Source organism: Neofelis nebulosa, chromosome 1 (assembly GCF_028018385.1).
Source record: "Neofelis nebulosa isolate mNeoNeb1 chromosome 1, mNeoNeb1.pri, whole genome shotgun sequence".
Lineage (NCBI taxonomy): Eukaryota > Metazoa > Chordata > Mammalia > Carnivora > Felidae > Neofelis > Neofelis nebulosa.
The window spans coordinates 113,018,961-113,037,890 of record NC_080782.1 but is presented as its reverse complement, the minus strand read 5'-3'; the positions used below and the strand labels follow the sequence as shown (position 1 = coordinate 113,037,890).

At 39.7% G+C, this 18,930-nt stretch overlaps 1 protein-coding gene and 1 long non-coding RNA gene across 8 annotated transcripts in view; one reads left to right on the top strand and one right to left on the bottom strand.

Annotated features, from left to right (window-relative positions):
* The window catches only part of PDE4D (phosphodiesterase 4D), a 725,514-nt gene that overhangs the window by 134,976 nt on the left and 571,608 nt on the right, over positions 1–18,930 (bottom strand). Inside the window, exon 6 of one of the 7 annotated variants that reach the window (XM_058690551.1) lies at positions 15,781–16,222. The exons of the other annotated variants lie outside the window; for them this stretch is intronic. Within the exon in view, the coding sequence (XP_058546534.1) occupies positions 15,993–16,222 (230 nt within the window). The 3' untranslated portion in view covers positions 15,781–15,992. Of the gene's footprint in view, positions 1–15,780; positions 16,223–18,930 lie in introns of those variants that run through there. 7 annotated transcript variants of the gene reach the window in all.
* Positions 1–18,930, top strand: part of LOC131492303 (uncharacterized) — a 106,242-nt gene that overhangs the window by 85,441 nt on the left and 1,871 nt on the right. The window lies entirely within an intron of this gene.

Below are 18,930 nucleotides of genomic sequence, written 5' to 3'. Positions count from 1 at the left end.
AGTGTTCCCTGAAACTGAGCCTGACATCTCCAAAACACACCCAAACTCTGGGGGCTACTGGGCTTCCTGCTGGTGTGTCTGGTGCAAAGGGCACCCAAACATCCACAGGGGCTGATCCATCATTACCTGTGGCCTGGGAGTGTTCCTGGTGTGAGAAAGGAATAGTGAGAGACAAGAGGAAACCGTGGGTAGGAAGAAGGGAGAGGGTTTTCATTATTTTTCAGGGGAGGAAATGACCTCGACTGAGAATAATGCAGAACCAAAGGAGAGAGGTGGGACAGATGGAGAGATGACAGACACAGGGACAGACACAGGAGCAATATGGAGTAACAGGTCCGAATACTTGTAACCAAGGCAACACAGCAGTAAAGGTACAGAGAATGGTAATAGCAGGTCTGTATTGTGTTAATAGGATTAACATCAAAGTCAATTGCTTTTTAACCTTTTTGAGGACAAAAGCCTTGTGAGAAGACTCACCTCCTCCACCCAGTGTACCATCTCACACTCAGGACTGAGCAGGTGGAAGGAGGGCTCTGATCCTCTGAGAGCTGATGGAGAACCCTTCCTATAAGATCTTGGTTCTGCAGCTGCAGAATCCTTTTTTTTCTTTTTTTGGCAATAAAGACACGTATTATTTTAAAAAAGAAGAAGATAAGGTAGAAAGGAAGGAAGAGAGGGAGGAAGGGAAGGAGAAAGATTCCATTTGTAAGCCTCATACAAAACTAAAATCAAAACAAAACAAAACAAAACAAAACTGGCCAATATGAACCAAGTTACAGATTCATTTGTGTCTTTCCAGAGGACGAGTGGATCCCTGCGTGGATAATTAGCCCTCTTTACAATATTAGACTGAGCACGACAGGTTAAGCGTACATAGTAAACATGCTTTGCTAAAGACCTTCTTCTTTTATTCACTCTGTCCCATTAGATGGAAGAAGTCCATTTTAATGTAATCTTTATTTTTAAGGACAAAGTTGAGGGAGGGGTGGGTTCTACCCTAAAGATTCATTGTGTATTTGAAAGGATTGCTGCTTTATGCTTCTTCATTTTCAAAATGAAACAGGTCTTGGAAATCGAAGAACCGTTACATTACAGAGCTTCTCTCTCACACAGCTCCTCCTCTAGTACCGTCCATTTAAAGTAGGAATTTCGAATAATGCAGCTTATTAAATCCATGTTTTCTGCCAGATTCTGCTCTACGTGCATATGTTCTTTTGTTTCCCTCCTAACATTTCCATGGCTCAGAAACCAGTCTTTCTGGTATAGCTGAAGGATATGGATATTAAAATCAGATCAGCAAAAGATTTTATAGACTTGGGAAGCTGCCAATCAATGTTGTAAAATCAAGCAGGTCATGTAGGTGGTGATATCATCAAGTCTATTCTATGTAGTTTCAATATTACTGTTGGAGGAGGGGCTGGAGCCAGGGTCGAGCTGGCGAACAATTGGGAGTGGGCAAGGCAATGAAAGGATTAATTGTGGAATTTGAAAGTGGGGGCAATTTACATTAAAGAATTGTTTTCAAAGACTTCCTAACCTCCAAGACATTTTCCAGTCTAGGTAACCTTTGAATCACAGCTGGAGGTGATGTTCTTGGAGCTGCCTCTGAAAGCTGAAATCACAACACGCCTGCAGCGTTCCCTTCCCAAACCCACAACTTTGTCATCTTCTCAAGCAGACACACAAACACTCAAGAGTCCACAGTACTGTTTTGGGGTGGGCGGGGGGAGAGGGTTTGTTGCTTTGTAGTAGCTCTTTTGAAGTGTTTAATTCCTCCTTTGTAATCTATTCATCAACACGCATTTCAAGCATATCAGTTTTAGCTCAAAGATTGCATTCACAGGGGTTTATTTTCTCCTGTGGCTCAGGGCCTCTGTCCAGCATCTGGGTGGCACAGTTTTGTTTTATCTGAGTTCAGAAACGTTAAGAAAATTAAATTCTTTCTCTCTCCCATTCTTTCCACTGGCCAATTCAGGCTAAGATGTCACTGAGGTTGGGTGTGAGCAAGTGAGTGTGTGTGCACAGGAGCACCGTGTGCCTGTCTTTGTAAAATACAGGAAATGCATAAAAGAAAGAAGAGTTCAGCTGGAGCCACTGCTGCTCGGCTTTGCTTCTTTCCCCTCCTCCCCTCTTCCTCCTCCCTCCGAGCACCGGCTTTTAATTTTCAACAGCACTGCAATTGCTTGGTGTGGTTTCAAGAGCTGGGGTGCCATTCTCCCTGATGATGACTCTGCTGACGTCAATGGCATTCTTATCATGCCTAGTGCGACATCAGAAACCAGCCCTCAGAGGCTCCTCTTATTCAGGCTGTCTGGGCTCTCAGTAAAACGTGGACTGGATTTCTCAAGTGAAAAGGACTTACGCTCCGATCCTAGCAAGCAAGCCCTGCTCTCAGCCAGACACCCTTCTTCTGTATGACAGCTTGGCAGTTAAGGCTTTATTCCTTAGTGTTCTCTTCTGCTCAGACTCCCTGAAGGAGAAGAGAAGACTAAGTGGAGCACAGGGCTACCTCTGTGTCTGGAGCTTTCAGAGACGTGTGTGTGTGTGTGTGTGTGTGTGTGTGTGTGCATCCGTGTGTGTGTGTGTGTGTGTGTGTGTGTGTGTGTGTGTGTTTCCCACCACTAAGGCAAAACTGCTTGACCTGATTATTCTTTCGGTTTTGCTAAAGCATTTGAGGTGGTTCCCCTCTATACAGTGGACCAGATCCACTCATTTAAGTACTCCTGGCTTGCTGGCTTACTTTCTGGGTCAGAACTGGAGCTCAGGTCCAAACATCAAGCCCATTTTCACTTCCAGATTGCAGCAAACACCTCTTTTTTTTTTTTTTTTTGTAATAAATAGAGGTTGGGAGAAGCAGGGAGATAATTATAGCTAAATAATAAGAGTAATGACAATAATAGCTGAATACAAAAAAAATATCATTGAGAATTTAACATTTTCCTCTAAATACTCATGAGTTTTTAAGAGGTCTGATCTCAAAGGCTAGAATTATAAGATAGCCACTTGATGCTAAAATCCACCATTAGCTTTCCACCCAGCAGTTGGAGAGCAACTGTTATGATGATGACAAAACTTCCTTTTGCAGTAGAGTTTATTATGGTCCAAATCTAGCCTAAACCATTTCAGATACGTCTATAGTTCAAATCTTTTTTTTTTTTTTTTTTTTTTTTTTTCCAACATTTTTTATTTATTTTTGGGACAGAGAGAGACAGAGCATGAACGGGGGAGGGGCAGAGAGAGAGGGAGACACAGAATCGGAAACAGGCTCCAGGCTCCGAGCCATCGGCCCAGAGCCTGACGCGGGGCTCGAACTCACGGACCGCGAGATCGTGACCTGGCTGAAGTCGGACGCTTAACCGACTGCGCCACCCAGGCGCCCCTATAGTTCAAATCTTAAGTCAAGGACATTTAACATGAGGAGAAAATGGTACATATCTAGGTAGGTTTCTTTGGCCCAATCTTTCCTATAGACAAATCAAAATGACCTTGGTATCTGCCAACCACATGATGATGGTTCCTCTTAAAGATTGCTGAGCCACTCTTAATAAACTTTTTAGAAGCAACTCACCTAGAGAGAAGCCATTTAACAATATATGACATGTATAATCATTAATTCCATCTAGAACTAGTTGGAATCATAACATTAAGGAACATAGGCTTACACCTAGTTTAACCCTTCCACCTTCACATGAGGAAACTGAGGCCCAGAGGTAGTTTCATGATGTACTCAAGGTCATGCACAAAAGAAGTGGCATGACTGAAAAACTCAAGCCATCTCGCTCTTTATGTATGTTCTTTTCACTTCTGCTGCTGATTATTTACAGCCCAAACTTTTCCCTAGAAGTTTTTATTTGTCATACAAATATGAATAGTAATTCTGAATTTCTTGATTGAAATGAATTTTTAGGAGTTTTTAGATTAAGAGAGTCATTACAAATTTCTTCTTCTTTTCAGGAAGTTCTACAACTAGTGAAAACATTATTAAATGGAATGGGACAAAATAATATACATTGCAATACTATGGAATGGAATTCCATGGAATGGCATGGAATTCAGGTGGCTTTTTAAAAAAGTAATGATGGAGCCTGAGTAGAGACATTGGAGATTTACCTGGACATTCCACATACCTGAGCCCCTGCATCTGGCCATCATCCTGTCTCATTTACTACTTACCTTGCAGCAGCCTGATTGTAGCATGGGAATACTCATATAATTTATTCACTTTCTAATTCAAGCCATTGGCTTAATGTTTGCTACCTTGTACATTTGATATTTATAGTTACCTTCTTCCCTCCCCCTCATATCAGTCTCCTTACAAGACTATAACTGCTTTGATAAGTCACTTTTAGACACTCTCTTTTGGGCAGATGCATCATCACCCTCTGGTCCGGAATGGGGAAGAGATGAGACCAAGTTGAGAGATGCTGGGTTTAGGGTTGGAAACCTGGCTTGCTACTATATAATTATAGGGTATTTCTTAAACTTTCTGAGACCCTGTTTCCTCATCTGTAAAATAGGAATAATGATCCCTAACTTATAGGATTATTGAAAGAGTCAGAAAGGCCCCTGGGTGGCTCAGTCAGTTTAGCGTCCGACTTACACTCAGGTCGTGATCTCATGGTTCCTGAGTTTGGGCTCCATGTCGGGCTCTGTGCTGACAGTTCAGAGCCTGGAGTCTGTTTTGGATTTTGTGTCTCCCTCTCTCTCTGCCTTCCCACTGCTTGTGCTCTGCCTCTCTTTCTCTCGAAAGTAAATAAACATTTAAAAAAATTAAAAAAAAAAAAAGAAAGGGTTAGAGAAGATGTTTACTAAGCTCCTGTTAGACTACCTGGCACATAGGAGAAACTCAAGAAAGGATAATGCTGATGTTGATGATAAAAAAATAACAGGTGGGGAGAATCATAAAATTAGTAAGGACTAATAAAGTAGAACAAACAAAGGACAGGTAGTATTTTTCTGCTTGTAAGCAGAGTTAGGCCTGAGGAGTGCCACTACAATTGGAAGAGCAATATTTCTTCAAAGATTTTTTTCTAGTGAAAAATGAGTTATCTGAACCAAATACATCAGCATAGACCTGCATGATAAATTTCTATAAAATGTTAGTGGAATGCATTTTGCATTAGGTGTTTGATTGCAATTAGATGTCAAGTAGCTACAAAGCCTAATTGTCCTCTTAAAAAATCTTCAAGGATTATTTTGAAACTGGTCTGTGAGAGCTACTTTAAAGGTAAACCATTCTGGGCTGATTCAGTTTCTAGTTCTGCTCTCCCTGAGACAAACTGCCAATAGTCCACTAGGCGATAAGTCGCTTTGTGTACACTGAGATAAGAAGGCAAATTAATTCCTTAAACTTAAAGGGAGACCCACATTAAGGTCACAAGGGTTTTGGAAAGCCTAGCTCTCCATTAGGGAGATAAACCATAGCATCCCATAATACACATTTTCACATTTCACTACAAAATTGAGATCATTTCATTAATAACAAAATGTATCAAAATATAAATGCTGTCCCCTTTGCAAAATCAATAATTTAATATAAAATAAAACTAGCATTTGACTCAGAAACAAATCACAGCCATGTCTGTTTAAGGTGGCTCACCCAAATTTCATTATAGGAACCAAGAAAAAGAAGTATGTAGATTTAGGAAAGGGTGTTCATCTCTGGGATTTGTCCCTGAAACCAATCAATTCTGCCTGGGGCAGTGCAGAAAAAAAGCTCTCCTTTCTAGTGAATCTTCATGTCTCACCCACTGAAAAAAGTTTTACACTCCATTAACAGGTTGGTCAACTTTTAACATTTGATGTCCCTTTCTGCTTCAACTCAAGCAAATAGAAAGAAAGGGTTTAGTCACATCTAACTTCTCCAAAGTAGTAAGGAAAGTTAAAATGCAAATTTGATAGTGTGCTTCCCCTTCCTTAAAGCCCTTCTTCAACAATGCTCCATTCACTTAGCCAGGGGCCCAGTGGTCAGGCCAGTGTAAACCTGAGGAAAGATCACCACTTTCTAACTCACCTAGCCTAAAGGACTGCCCTTCTGTAACTTACCTGACTAGAGATGGTGCCTTTTAAAAATATGCAAAAGGTGGGGCACCTAGGTGGCTCTTTTGGTCAAGCATCCCGACTTTGGCTCAGGTCATGGCTCAAGCCTGGCGTCTCAGAGCCTGGAACCTGCTTCAGATCCTGTGTCTCCCTCTCTCTCTGTCCCTCCCCCACTCATGCACTGTCGCTCTCTCTCTATCAAAAATAAATAAAAATTCAAAAATTTTTTTAAAATATGCAAAAGGTGTCTTAGGTATACAAAAGGCACAGAGGCGTTCCTTCAGAATTAGCTTCATGCTGATTTGATCATACGCTCCCACAACAACTTGCATTTTGCTTTCATGGTATTTAAGGCATTTCAACCATATATTTTTAATTTTTCTTTGCCCTACTAGACTGTAAAGTAGGAATTGTGACCACATAGTTCATCTATATATCCCTGGCTTCTATTATAGTGCCTGCTACACAAGTAGTTGGTTAAAAAACATTGTTATATAAAGTCGGTTTGCCATGTTATGTTCAATAGTTGATATGATTCTTGATAGAAGTTATTACTGAAAGGATATGAAATAATTCTATATCCTCATATGTGACTTTATCACGGTTATTCCCAAACCCCAAGGGCATATGGTATTCCAAAATAAAGTGAAATTACAACAGTAATAATGATAAGGCCAATGTAACACTGTTATACATACACACACACAAATTAATGAAAGGTTTCAATGGCTCCCTTTTGGGGATGACTGCCCTTTTTTTCCTATTTTGTGATATTAAATGTATGTGGAATGCAAGACATAAATATCCCAATATGAAATCATGACTCTAGTAAATGGCAGTCGTTCTGTTGAAAATAACTTTATTTGGCAAAAGTTAATAAGAGTTGATGAGTTGGTAATCCTATGTTGGGCCTCTCAATTTTTTTTTTTTTTAATTTTGAAATTCCAAAGTCTGGGAATCATCGACTGAGCAGAATTTTTCCCATCGGAACAGACTTGAGGATTTTTGTGATGCATGTCTTAGTTTCTAATCATGTGTGGCTCCAACTTCCAATCCTTCCTACATTTACTTCTCCATCCTCATACTCCCCATGACTATACTTTCTCCGAACTTTATTATTTTCAACAATCGATACCGTATAGTTCTTGTCCCCACTTAAAGACACTTTAGGTTCCCAAATCTTTGACATGGTTTATTTTGCTTTAAGAGAAATAGGTTAAGATTTAAAAATTCTAATTATATACATTATAATAATGGGTCTGATACATTCACCTGCAGGTGACTGGAACAACTAAAGGTATAAATTTTAAAGGTAAAAGTAAAGCAAGTTTTCTTTGAATTCATTAAACTTCCTAAAGATTTGATAAGGGGTAGGGATCACAGTTGAGCCAGACAGTGATTTTCCTCAGCCCTTGGAGCAAATGAGTGGGAGAATAAACACAAGTCACATTTACTCTAGCAGTCACTAGAAATATAATTATCTATGTGTGCCATTTGGGGAGCACTGGTCCAAATGATTTACATGATTCAATACATATGTAAGTTGAAATTGACAACACTCAATAGCAAAACTATTCAGAGGCTGTTATTTGATGGAATAATAACATTTTAAATTTTATATTCCATTATAGTACATTTTCCGGTATAGTTTTTTTGAAATGGTTAATATAGAGAAGCATACTATCAAGGAGCAGATGAAAGTAACACCACCTTCCTCCTCCCTTTAAGGAAAGTTCCTATTGGTATTCCTGTTACATATACAGGCTTGGGACTTTGTGGCATTTACGGCATATTGACATGATTAACATTTTCACTTGATTGAGGGAAGTGGCATTCATTTTTAGCTCTGCTTTGGAATATTATTAACCTGATTGAAGATAATATATTAGAAATGTCCTTGTCAGTCAAACCCCCTGAGCTGTAGAAATGATCATGTTGTTCAACTTGTTCAGCCTAATTTGACAAGGGTAGCAAGCCAAGATTGTTCCAGGGAAGAGAGATCTTCCTATTGCAGCAGGAATATCTTTATTCCTTTGGTGAAAATTAGTACTAGGATCAGTGTATGTCAAAGAAGACATTGGCATCATTTCACCCAACGTTTTTCCATTCTCTTATTATTTGGATAATTGGAAAATTCACCACAAGAATCCACACTTGTCTGTCTCTCTGTCTCTCTGTCTTTCTGTCTTTCTGTCTCTCTCTCCCTCTCCCTCCCTCTCTCTCTCTCTCTCTCTCCCTCTCTCTCTCTCTCTCTCTCTCTCTCTCACACACACACACACACACACACACACACCCCTATGAAAATCCGGCCATGTGAGGTAGAGATTTTGTTGTAAGAATGAAGCAGAAGACAGCTCCCTTCCTCACTGCTGCTCAGAGCTAGAACTCATACTTTTCTAGTAGGAAGAGTAAAGTGGATGCTGACTCTATAACATAGGCTAAAGGCTTTAGAAGTAGAAAGCCCGGAGTTCAGATTCTAGCTCTGCCACTTCCTAGCTCTTTGAACACAAGCAAGTTACTTAGCTCTTTAGGTCTCTGCTTTCTCATCTATAAAATGGAGTCCAGAAAGTTCTGAGGATTACACAAGAGTATTTACTTGAGGCACTTAACACAATACCTTGTACAAATGAGGCACTCAAATGACAGGTGATATAGCACTAAACTACAGTACACTATATCAGGACACCAGAGAAGCTTAATTTAAGAAGTCTTGGGTCTCATCCATTCTAATTTTGTCAGTAAACTGTAGGTAAGTACACTGGGCCCCTGTGTACTTGGGCCTTCCCAGGCCCACTTTACCCAATCTACCCCTGGGGGAGAGGCTACTTTCCTAGCTTCCTGGCCATAACAGCCCCAACAAAGTCTTGGTGATCACTGCTACTGCCTCACCTTTTCTGCCTTACCACCCTGGTGGGCCTGGCCTGGGCAAAAGCCTCTGATGTGACAGGAACCATACAGCTACATGTCAGATGGGGAGCTTCTGGCTTCCTCAGGGATTTCTGGGAGAGTCAAAAGAGTCAAGTTCTGTAGAGCAAGCTGACCAATTTGAGACAAAAGACTTCTGGGCAGAAAAATTGTTCACCCTTTCTCCCCTGGGTGGAATGTTCCAAAACATAGAGGTTCTATACAATCTCACAGACAGGTGATATCTTTTGTAACTTAGCGGCTAGCTGTGTTTCTGGTAAAGGTGTGGCAAGCTTAGTAGTGCAAGGCCTTGGCTTTACTTTTCTTCTCCTCTACTGCTATTCTTTTCACCTTCACCCCTGCCCTCTCTCCTGCTTTCTTGGGATTGCCTGATTCCCCATCCCCTGTAAAATGGGAGGAGGTCTTGGGCTACATCTCAGGAAGTTTGGGCTAAGACTATGACATTTAGGGAAAAAATGAGGCAATGGGAGTACAAGAATAAGAAAATTCACAGTATTTGACACCAATCTACTTATCTATATATAATTCCTGGGATTCTCTCAATAGTGGAAGCTCTTAAGGCCACATTACTGCCTTATTAACAAAGCATAACTGATCAAATCAGGAGCACAAGGGGCCTTTGAAGACAACTCATCATTCCTTTCCTTCCATAGAGTCAAATTTCAATTACAACCGAAGATAACATATTTGTAAACACTTAATCCTGTCTTTCAGGAAAGAAGACAGAGAGACTGAGAGTGAAAAGAGATTTTTCTTCTTGAAAAGTCATGTTCCTTTTTATTTAACTAAAATGTAACAGGATGCTAAAATGCAACGTTGGCATTTTTCTTTTCTTCAGAAATATGCCCACATTTTATAGAGAAAGCTATATATTGAGGTTCTGCTAAAAAAAAAAAAAAGAAAAAGAAAGAAAGAAAGAAATGCAATTTTCACATTAAACATAGATTCTAATGTCTGGCATTTCTCCTAGTGCTCGCACATAATTATCCATAATTGCAGTTTTTCCAACAGGGGACCCACGGTAGTCACTCTGATTTATTGCACATTATGTGACCCTCTCACACAGTGATAATGATCTTCAATTCCAGCAGCTCTGGCTGTCGCCTCTCTTCAACCTACATGGAACACTTTTCCTCTCATGCCTCATGACGTCGAATATAGGAACTCTAGGTTGTTATTCAGGCTTCTTTCATCCTCATTTTCTGTATTTTTTATGACTGCTTTTTGCATAGGCACATTTGCTGAGTTGGCACCTCACAGGTGGTTTGGTTTGTGGCATATTTTAATAGCTATGAAACCATGGGTTCAGCTATTGGGTTGCAATGAATTCCGTAATGCATGTGCAATTCAGTGCACTAACAAGGGGATTTTCCTAAGACCCCAAATGACCCGGGAAACTGACACATGGAAGGGACCGCATCTCATCGAATGTCCCCTGACACAGATACACTTATCCTGAAGGGCACGCTCTTACTCTGAGGGATGGTGGTCTGTGGAGGGCAGACCTGGTAGCCATCCAACTATACTAAGGCACATTTCTTTCTGCTGCTATTTGGTTCATTTTGCTTTGGTTTGGTTTGTTTTCTGTTCTTAGCAATCAGGCCGTTTTATGAGTACTTTGGCAAGCAGGAGTCAGAGTTGTTTTCTCTAGGAAAGTTTTAACCTTTCAGCACAGTAGCAATGTGATAGACATTATAAATTCAATGAAATGTGGTCTCTGGTCCAGGTTGGTGGTAACCCTTTTTATTTCTCTTGCTTAATTTACTTAGAAATAAGTGTGATGCTCTAGAGATATTGAGATAAATTGAATGCGTGGCCTGTACACACAACTGCCTCCCGTCTGAGCTCATTTTCTAGGAATGCTTGTCACTAGTAGAGGAGGATAGAGTCCATGCAAGCTGTGTTTATTTCATTATTCTCATAGTCCATTCATTCATTCCACACATTTAGTATCTTGTGAGCCAGGCACCGTGCTAGGTGACACAGTTATCACATTGAGCAAATCCCTGCCCTAAGATGACACACCATAAGGTTCTGTTGAAATATAGGGTTTGGCATTCTTTTTCCAAATCTCCATGTATTATAAGGAGGAAAATAAGCAAACAATATTATTAATTTATTCACACATTCATTAACCATTCATTTAAAAAAATACTGAAGATCTACTATGTGATAGATACCGTACCAAATGCCAGGAAAGTAAGGATAAAAGAGAGCATCTATAAACCATAAGAAAAGGGTGAATCTGACTACAGAAATAATTTAAAAGCCTAATTGTTAAAACACCCTAAACAAAGTTAGAGTTAAAAAAAATGAAAAAAATTGCCATAAAAGGGATCATTTTCTTAATACACCCAGAGCATTAACACATCAAACAAACTGATTCCCCAAGGATAACTGATTTAAGGAATCTTTTACAGGAGGAAACTGTGGCCAATAAACATATGAAAAGGTGATCTATTTTATTTATAATTAAACTAAGTGGCAAAATGTTTGTGAATCCCAGGGTCAGTGGATATGGGAATACACACACATTTGTTTTTAAAGTTTATTATTTTGAGAGAGGAAGAGAGTGAACAAGCAGGGGGAGGGTCAGAGAGAAGGAGAGAGAGAGAGAGAGAGAGAGAGAGAGAGAGAGAGAGAGAGAGAATATCCCAAACAGGCTCCACACTGCCAAGGTGGAGCTCAATGTGGGACTGGAACCCATGAACCATGAGACCATAACCTGAGCTGAAACCAAGAGTTGGATGCTTAATGGACAGAGCCACCTGGGTGCCCTGGGAATAAACACATTTTTATGCTGATGGTGGGACTGTTATTTGATGTAGTCTTTGGAAGACAGCTTGGCAATACCTACAAAAATGTTGCAATTTCACTGCTAAGAATTTGTCTAACAAATACACTTACAAAAGGATACAGAAATGTTCAGGTATAAGGAAACCCAAAATGTTATTTGTAGTAGTAAAAGAAAACTGGAAATGACCTTTAAAGTCTATCAACTGAGTTAAATGTATTATTAACTTAAATGGATTATTACACATAAGGGGATACTATGCACCGGGTAACAAGAATGAGGTATAACTCATTGTATTTATATACACACATACAAAAGAGCTTCAAGACGTGTGGTTCAATTTAAAAGAGTATGGTGCAGAGTGGTATTTATAATACTATCTGGAAGGATGTGCATGAAACTGTGAACACTTTACTGAACACAGCCATGAACAAACAATTGGAGTTGACACAAGTGACAGCTATTTGCTAATCTGCTCTCTCGTGTGATAACATTTACTCTATGCAGGGTTCTCTCTGAGTATGTGCTGTTCTAAGATCTTCAGATAGTTGCATACAGCTAAAATCAAGAAGAAATAAAGATCAATACATGTTTTCAAATGAATTAGGACTCACGGTGGGGGGGGGGGAGAGAGAGAGAGACAGTGAGAGAGAGAGAGAGAGAGAGAGAGAGAGAGAGAGAGAGAGAGAGATGGAGAGAGACATAGCATCAAGGAGTCGGCAGGGGCATCAACTTACCCCAATTTGCCTAGGACTTTCCTAGTTTGAGCACAGAGTGCCCGTTGTGCTAGGAAACTCTTCAGTCCCAAGCAAACAGCTGGGAATGGACTGGAACAGCTGGTCACCCTGGCCTGTCTTGGAGTTACTACAGAGACTTGTGCATTAACCCTATGCACAGGAGAAAATGACATGAGGAACTCGCTTTCTTGCTTGCATTTTTCTTCCCTATACCTCTTCCTAGATGCCAAAAGGTCTCTGCAGTTTTCCCCATCTGGAAGTTCCATCACCACCCCTTGGTGCAAAGATTTCGACACTTGCTCTAGAGATGTGACTTTCTGGATTAAGATTTCTAAAACTGGGGTTTTCTAGAGGTTGTATACAGTTTACAGGAGAAGAGAAGCTATTGTAAAAGCATTGGGAGGTATGGAATTTGGGTATGAGGGAAAAATGTTACTTGTGGAGCTAGGAATAATAAATCCAAAGAGGTTTTCAAAGGTAAGGAAAAACCTGATGGTATGATGGGAAGGGATAAAGCAATATTCATTAGAAAAACTGAAATGGTGTCTATAAAAGTAAGTTAGATAAAGATGGGGGGCATTTTAGGGAAAAACTTTCAGAACAAAACACCAACTCTTAGGAACTACTGGATGTAATCAGCAATTTATATGCTTCTGACACTTTCCATATGATGTAGGATGCTGTGGAAGGAATAGCTGACTACTGTAGAACACTGGAATTATCATCCCTGGTGGCAGGTGTTGGGCTGTGTGTACACGATCACCCTAACAAGGTTAAAGGAGAAATCCCTGGAGAACCTCATTGTTTTCAGTGTCCATGGCAAGAAGGAAGCCAAATGTGGCCACACATGTTATACTACAATCTTGTCCAGAAAGCGGGTGATGTTTCAGATTTGAGAAAGGCATCAGAAGCATAGCTATTCAGTGCATGTGTTTCTCATAATGATGTTGGTATTCCTCTCACATATGTCCCCACAGTAACCATTTACTGAAAGAAAGCTAATGCCATTTGAGCGTGGTTGCATTTTCTAAGACTTCCTATAGAAAGGAATCCTCATGATTACTTGGAAGTCACTAAGTCTGTTGCCCTCAACATTTTTGCCCATCTAAGGGTGAGTGTGCTCCTTTTTAGCATTGACATATCGGTAGCTATGCCACTTTTGCAAAACCATGTTTATTCTGTACTCTGGACCATTCATTTGATCATTTAATATTTTCCAGGGAATAAGTGGGGGCCTAGGGTTTCACAGATGAGTAAGACACAGACTCCATGCTCAGGAGGTAATGGTACATTAGAAAATATAAGACCAACTAACATGACAATGTAAGATGGAAGACATGAGAGAAAGATTTTACAGCAATATAGAAGAGGTAAAGAAGATTACGCTCAGGAGGAATTGAGGAACTGTCTTCAGGGGCAAAGCAGATGCCCTCCTGTTTCTGTAAGAGATGAGGGTGGAGAAGACCTTGAAGGGCCACAGAAAAATGTATGCAAAAGCTACAGAGGTATGAGACAGCATGGCTTAATCGGGAAACTGCCAACCACGGGTTAGAATCTGGGGGGAGCACAGAATCGAATGGCACGCATGCGGGAGGAAGGAACCAGGCAATGAGGGGAGGGTGGAAGTCAAGGCAGGCTTGACTTATTGAGCGCTTATTTTGCCCCAGGCTTTTACATCTGGTATCTCACACGATGGTTTCAACAACCTCCTGACATTGTTCATTACTCCATTATGCCGATGAGGAAACAGAAGATGAGAAAGGTTACACCTGAGCTGACCCACAATTTGAGGCCAAGTGTATCTGATACCAAAGCCCCTGGTCAATTTACCACGAGCCAGTGTTTCTAGGTGAAGGGTAAAGAATTTAAACTTCACCAGGAAGGCTCTAAGTACTTTCTAATGGGAGTCAGTAGAGAAAGATATAATTATAACTGCATTTTAGAAAAAAAATACTCTGAATCCATGTGCAGGAAGAGCAAGTGGAGGCAGTGATGACAGACAGGAGGACAGAGAAATATTTTTCTCGTTTTTTGGCAACGAAGATCAGAATCTAGTGCCACACACAGACAAGTCCAGGTTTCCTTAGGCTTTGACTTTGTCATACTTGCATTATGCTTAGAAATATGCAAGTGTCAAATACCAATTACGAATCTGAAGATGATGGATTCCAGGAACTCTGACCCATCTTAGAGGGGAGCAGTGCTGGACAAGGGGCATAAGGGCAAAGTAATAATGAATCTCTAGGACTGAGAAACATAACGAAAATCTCTGCAGATGCGGTTCCATGAATGACTAGAAGACACCCATTCTTAAGGGCGATAGAGATGCTGGGAGCCGGTGAAGCAGTTGTAACTTGTACTTGTGTAATTATTGCAGAGGGTTACACTTTGGTTAAGTGATCCTGTTGCTTTAGAAGTCTGAGATGATGCCTGGCCTAAGAGTTTTCTTTAGCTGCATGTCTCACTGTAGCTATAAATTTCAGTCAAGTTATGTCCTGCAAATTGGACCTAGTTAAAGAACTTAGGAATGGGGAGGTGGGGGGTGGACTGGGATACAGACTCAGGGCTGGTGGAGTTAATTTAATTCTTGGACTTAAAATCTGATAACCATTTTAATCCTCTGTGGTTTGAAAAAGTAGGTCCTTAAAATACATTCTTTTGGCACAAATGAAAGCAGTAAAACAAAAATCAGGGAGTGTTGAAATTCTTAGACTAAGGGCTACTTTATCATTAAGCTCTAGTAAACAAGACTAGAGACTGTTTTTGGTTGAATCAGAAAAAACATTTTCAGTGAAAAATTTCCGTCTGATCTTTCTCAGATACAGTAACAAGACATCTATATTCTACAGTAGGTACAAATGTTTGCCCCAGACGGTCAAGATTTTGAGATGGTAAGCAAACATTTTTAGCATAAACACACAGTTGTAGAAACTAACTTTGAGAGTAATAATATTCCTTAACATGATTTTGTCATAAAAGGTTAAAACCTTTACTAGATTTACATCTTAGGGTCAAGGAGATAGTCATTCTTTTAAAGTTGCAATGGTTTGGTTAGATTCAAATCACTAGAGTGTTCCTTTGAAGGCAAACCTTGTTCCTTTGAAGGTAAAATTTATATCTGTGCATACATGTTCCATTCGTAAAACTGGAAAGAATCCTTCACAATAAACTATAAATGGTGTATACATACTTTAAATGGATATTATACTTATATGGCAGAGGGAAAATTCTAAAGGTTTGAGGATCCATAGGAGGAAGGAAAATGCAATGTAACATGTAGATAAATGGCAACCCATTTGGTAATTTTTAATGATCATTAATAATCACCATGATTAGTAAATCATTTAAAGAACACATTTCCTACAATTGCTGTTACTTGAAGATTTACAATTAGGTAATAATCTCTTTGCACTTAAAAAATAAAGATATCCCAATGAATATATGATACCACAGTTGAATAATATTTCAGGTCCTTTTCTGTAGCGCATATGCTTGCCTCAGTATGTTGTGATAGCTGTGGAAAACAGTTCAACTAAAACCATCTTTAAAAAGTAGTTTAGGCTACACCCATATTTCACTGATAAGGCCCAGAAAGGTAAAGTAACTTTTTCAAAATCATGTACATACTTGTAGTCTGTTATTATTAGCAAAGTCAAGACAATGACAATTTCAGGATCTTGATTTTTGGTGCTTTCTTGGTTCTGAGGAAGTTCCTGACAGTCCTGTCCTGGAAAGTAAATAAGATAAGGAGGCAACCAGGTGGGTGGGGCTCCTTACACCACACCTGACTTCATCTAAAGCAGGTCTGCTGTGTGTGTTATGCAGAGTTAAGCACTAGGCTTCTTTCTGAATAAGGTTTACTTAAAGAAAGACCTCTTCTACTAAGTGAAATTTTTTAAATGAGTACATGCTGAACCACACTAATCTGCTGGACATGTGGATGAGAAAATGCTCTAGACATCAGTGGGCACTCTGCATGTTCTAGAAGGTCAGAGCTATGTCATCTTGGAATTTTCTCCAGAATCTAAATTGGTGTCTTACTGCATAAAGGCTATCAGGTCTGGAGGTTCTTTTAGTTACACCTCCAGGGGTTTCCTTCTGACCTCAGTTCCTTAATCACCTCCTTGTTTTCTTTCACTGATCCATGGAATGCAATTAGCTTGCATCTCTTAAGGCCAACCTTGACTTTTTTTGACATACGCACTTTAGAGTTGGGGATACATTCTCCCAGTTGGGACCCACACTTGTGTCTCTGCATAAGCCTTGAAACACATGAAAACGAATGAATGAATGAATGAATGAATGAATACGAGTTTGATTATAACTGCAGGAAAGAGATAAGAGCCAACAAAATAATAATGATGAAATTGATAAGGTAGTAGAGTCCCTGATATTTAACAAAGGAAAATGAGTTCAATCTAGCTTTCCACTGGTCCTCTTAGAAATTTTTCCAACTTCTTTGGGGTGCCTGGGTGGCTCAGTCAGTTAAGCGACCGATTTCAGCTCAGGTCATGATCTTACAGTCTGGGAGTTCAAGCCCCGCGTTGGGCTCTGTGCTGATAGCTCAGAGCCTGGAGCCTGCTTCAGATTCTTTGTCTCCCTCTCTCTCTGACCCTCCCTTATTCATGCTCTGTCTCTCTCTGTCTCAAAAATAAATAAAAATTAAAAAAAAAAGAAATTTTTCCAACTTCTTTCTCTCCTTTTTTGTTTCCTATTTTATTCTTGAGAGGCCTCACATCCTTGCCTACCTATAATGTCTTCAGAACTCTTCCCTGAAGGTATTTTCTTGGTGAATCCTAAAGAAACTTTTTTCCCACTAAAATGGGAGTTCATCATGGTGATAAACAGTGATGTCTAAGTAAAATATTATTTGGGGTTAAGTGGGAATATAAAGTAGGATTTGGAAGTGTGTTCTTAAATTTATATTCATAAAATTACATAGTAGCAGAGGTTCTAGGGAGGCACTAAGTTCCTTTTCCTTTCCTTTTTTACCTATCACCCTTTCCTTTATTTTCCTTTATCCTTTCATCCCTTCCTTCTTTCCTTTTTAGAAGCCTCAAATGTTCACTTTTATTCATATACAAACCCTAATTTGACTGGATTTTACAGTTACCATTACATTTTGAAGAACACTAAAATCAAATGTCACCATCAATAAATCAACTAAAGGATCAAGAAGGTTTATAACATGAGCACAGAAATTGATTTAGCATAAATTAAGACGTTATTGACTCAGCCAGAACCCAGTCTGGAATCCAGCTCTCCCATTTACTGTGCATGTCCTTGAGTGAGTTAATCAAAGTAAATCACACATCTTCCTATGAAAAATGGAGATAACACCATCTCCAAGTGTAATTGTAAAGATTAGATGATATTATGCACATAAAAATCTTGGATGTGCCGAGGCGCCTGGGTGGCTCAGTCGGTTAAGTGTCCGGCTTCGGCTCAGGTCATGATCTCGCGGTCTGTGGGTTTGAGCCCTGCGTCGGGCTCTGTGCTGACAGCTCAGAGCCTGGAGCCTGTTTCAGATTCTATGTCTCCCTCTTCCTCTGACCCTCCCCTGTTCATGCTCTGTCTCTCTCTCTCTGTCTCAAAAATAAATAAATGTTAAAAAAAAATTTAAAAAAAATCTTGGATGTGCCTGGAACATAGTGAATGCTGAATAAATATTATAATTGCATATATTATAATAGCATTACCGAACATTATAATATCTTACACTAGGCATATCATTGTGAATTGATAAAGCAAAAGACATTCCAATATTCCACCTAATTAAGCAAATGAGTACTTAAGCAATAATTAATTCATGTACTTCCAGTGTTGTTTACAATTATCTTATTCAAATGATATTTTGTCAAAACTATTTGATCCCTCAGTCAATTTAGATTTTAGGACCAATAAATAATTGACAGGCTTTACACTTAGGAAAGCTCAAGATAGTCTCAAAAATTCCACAGGTTTGGGGCACCCGGGTGGTTCAGTCAGTTTAGCATCCACCTTTTGGTTTTGGCTCAGATCATGATCTCACGGTTCGTGAGTCTGAGCCCAGCATCAGGCTCTCTGCTGTCAGTGCAGTGCTGGCTTTAGATCCTGTCCCCCTCCCTGCCCGTCCCTCCCTCTCTCTCCCACTCCCTCTCTCTCTCAAATAAATAAACATTAAAAAAAAATTCCTCAGGGTTGATGTTGGTTTACTACTTGTCACCATGTGTACCTTTTTCCTGAAGCTGGCTAGCAATGCAGAGCAGGGCAAAGGTACTTCAACTCCTTCATGATCACATGTTTTCACTTTAATCCAATTATGGATATTACCACATGTTTTAAAAATCACAGATCCAAATAAAGGAACCATCAGGAATTTCTCTATGGTTTATAAAAGGGAAACATCTTTTATGACTTTATTAGTCTAATTTTCTATTATTGGTAAAGAGAAAA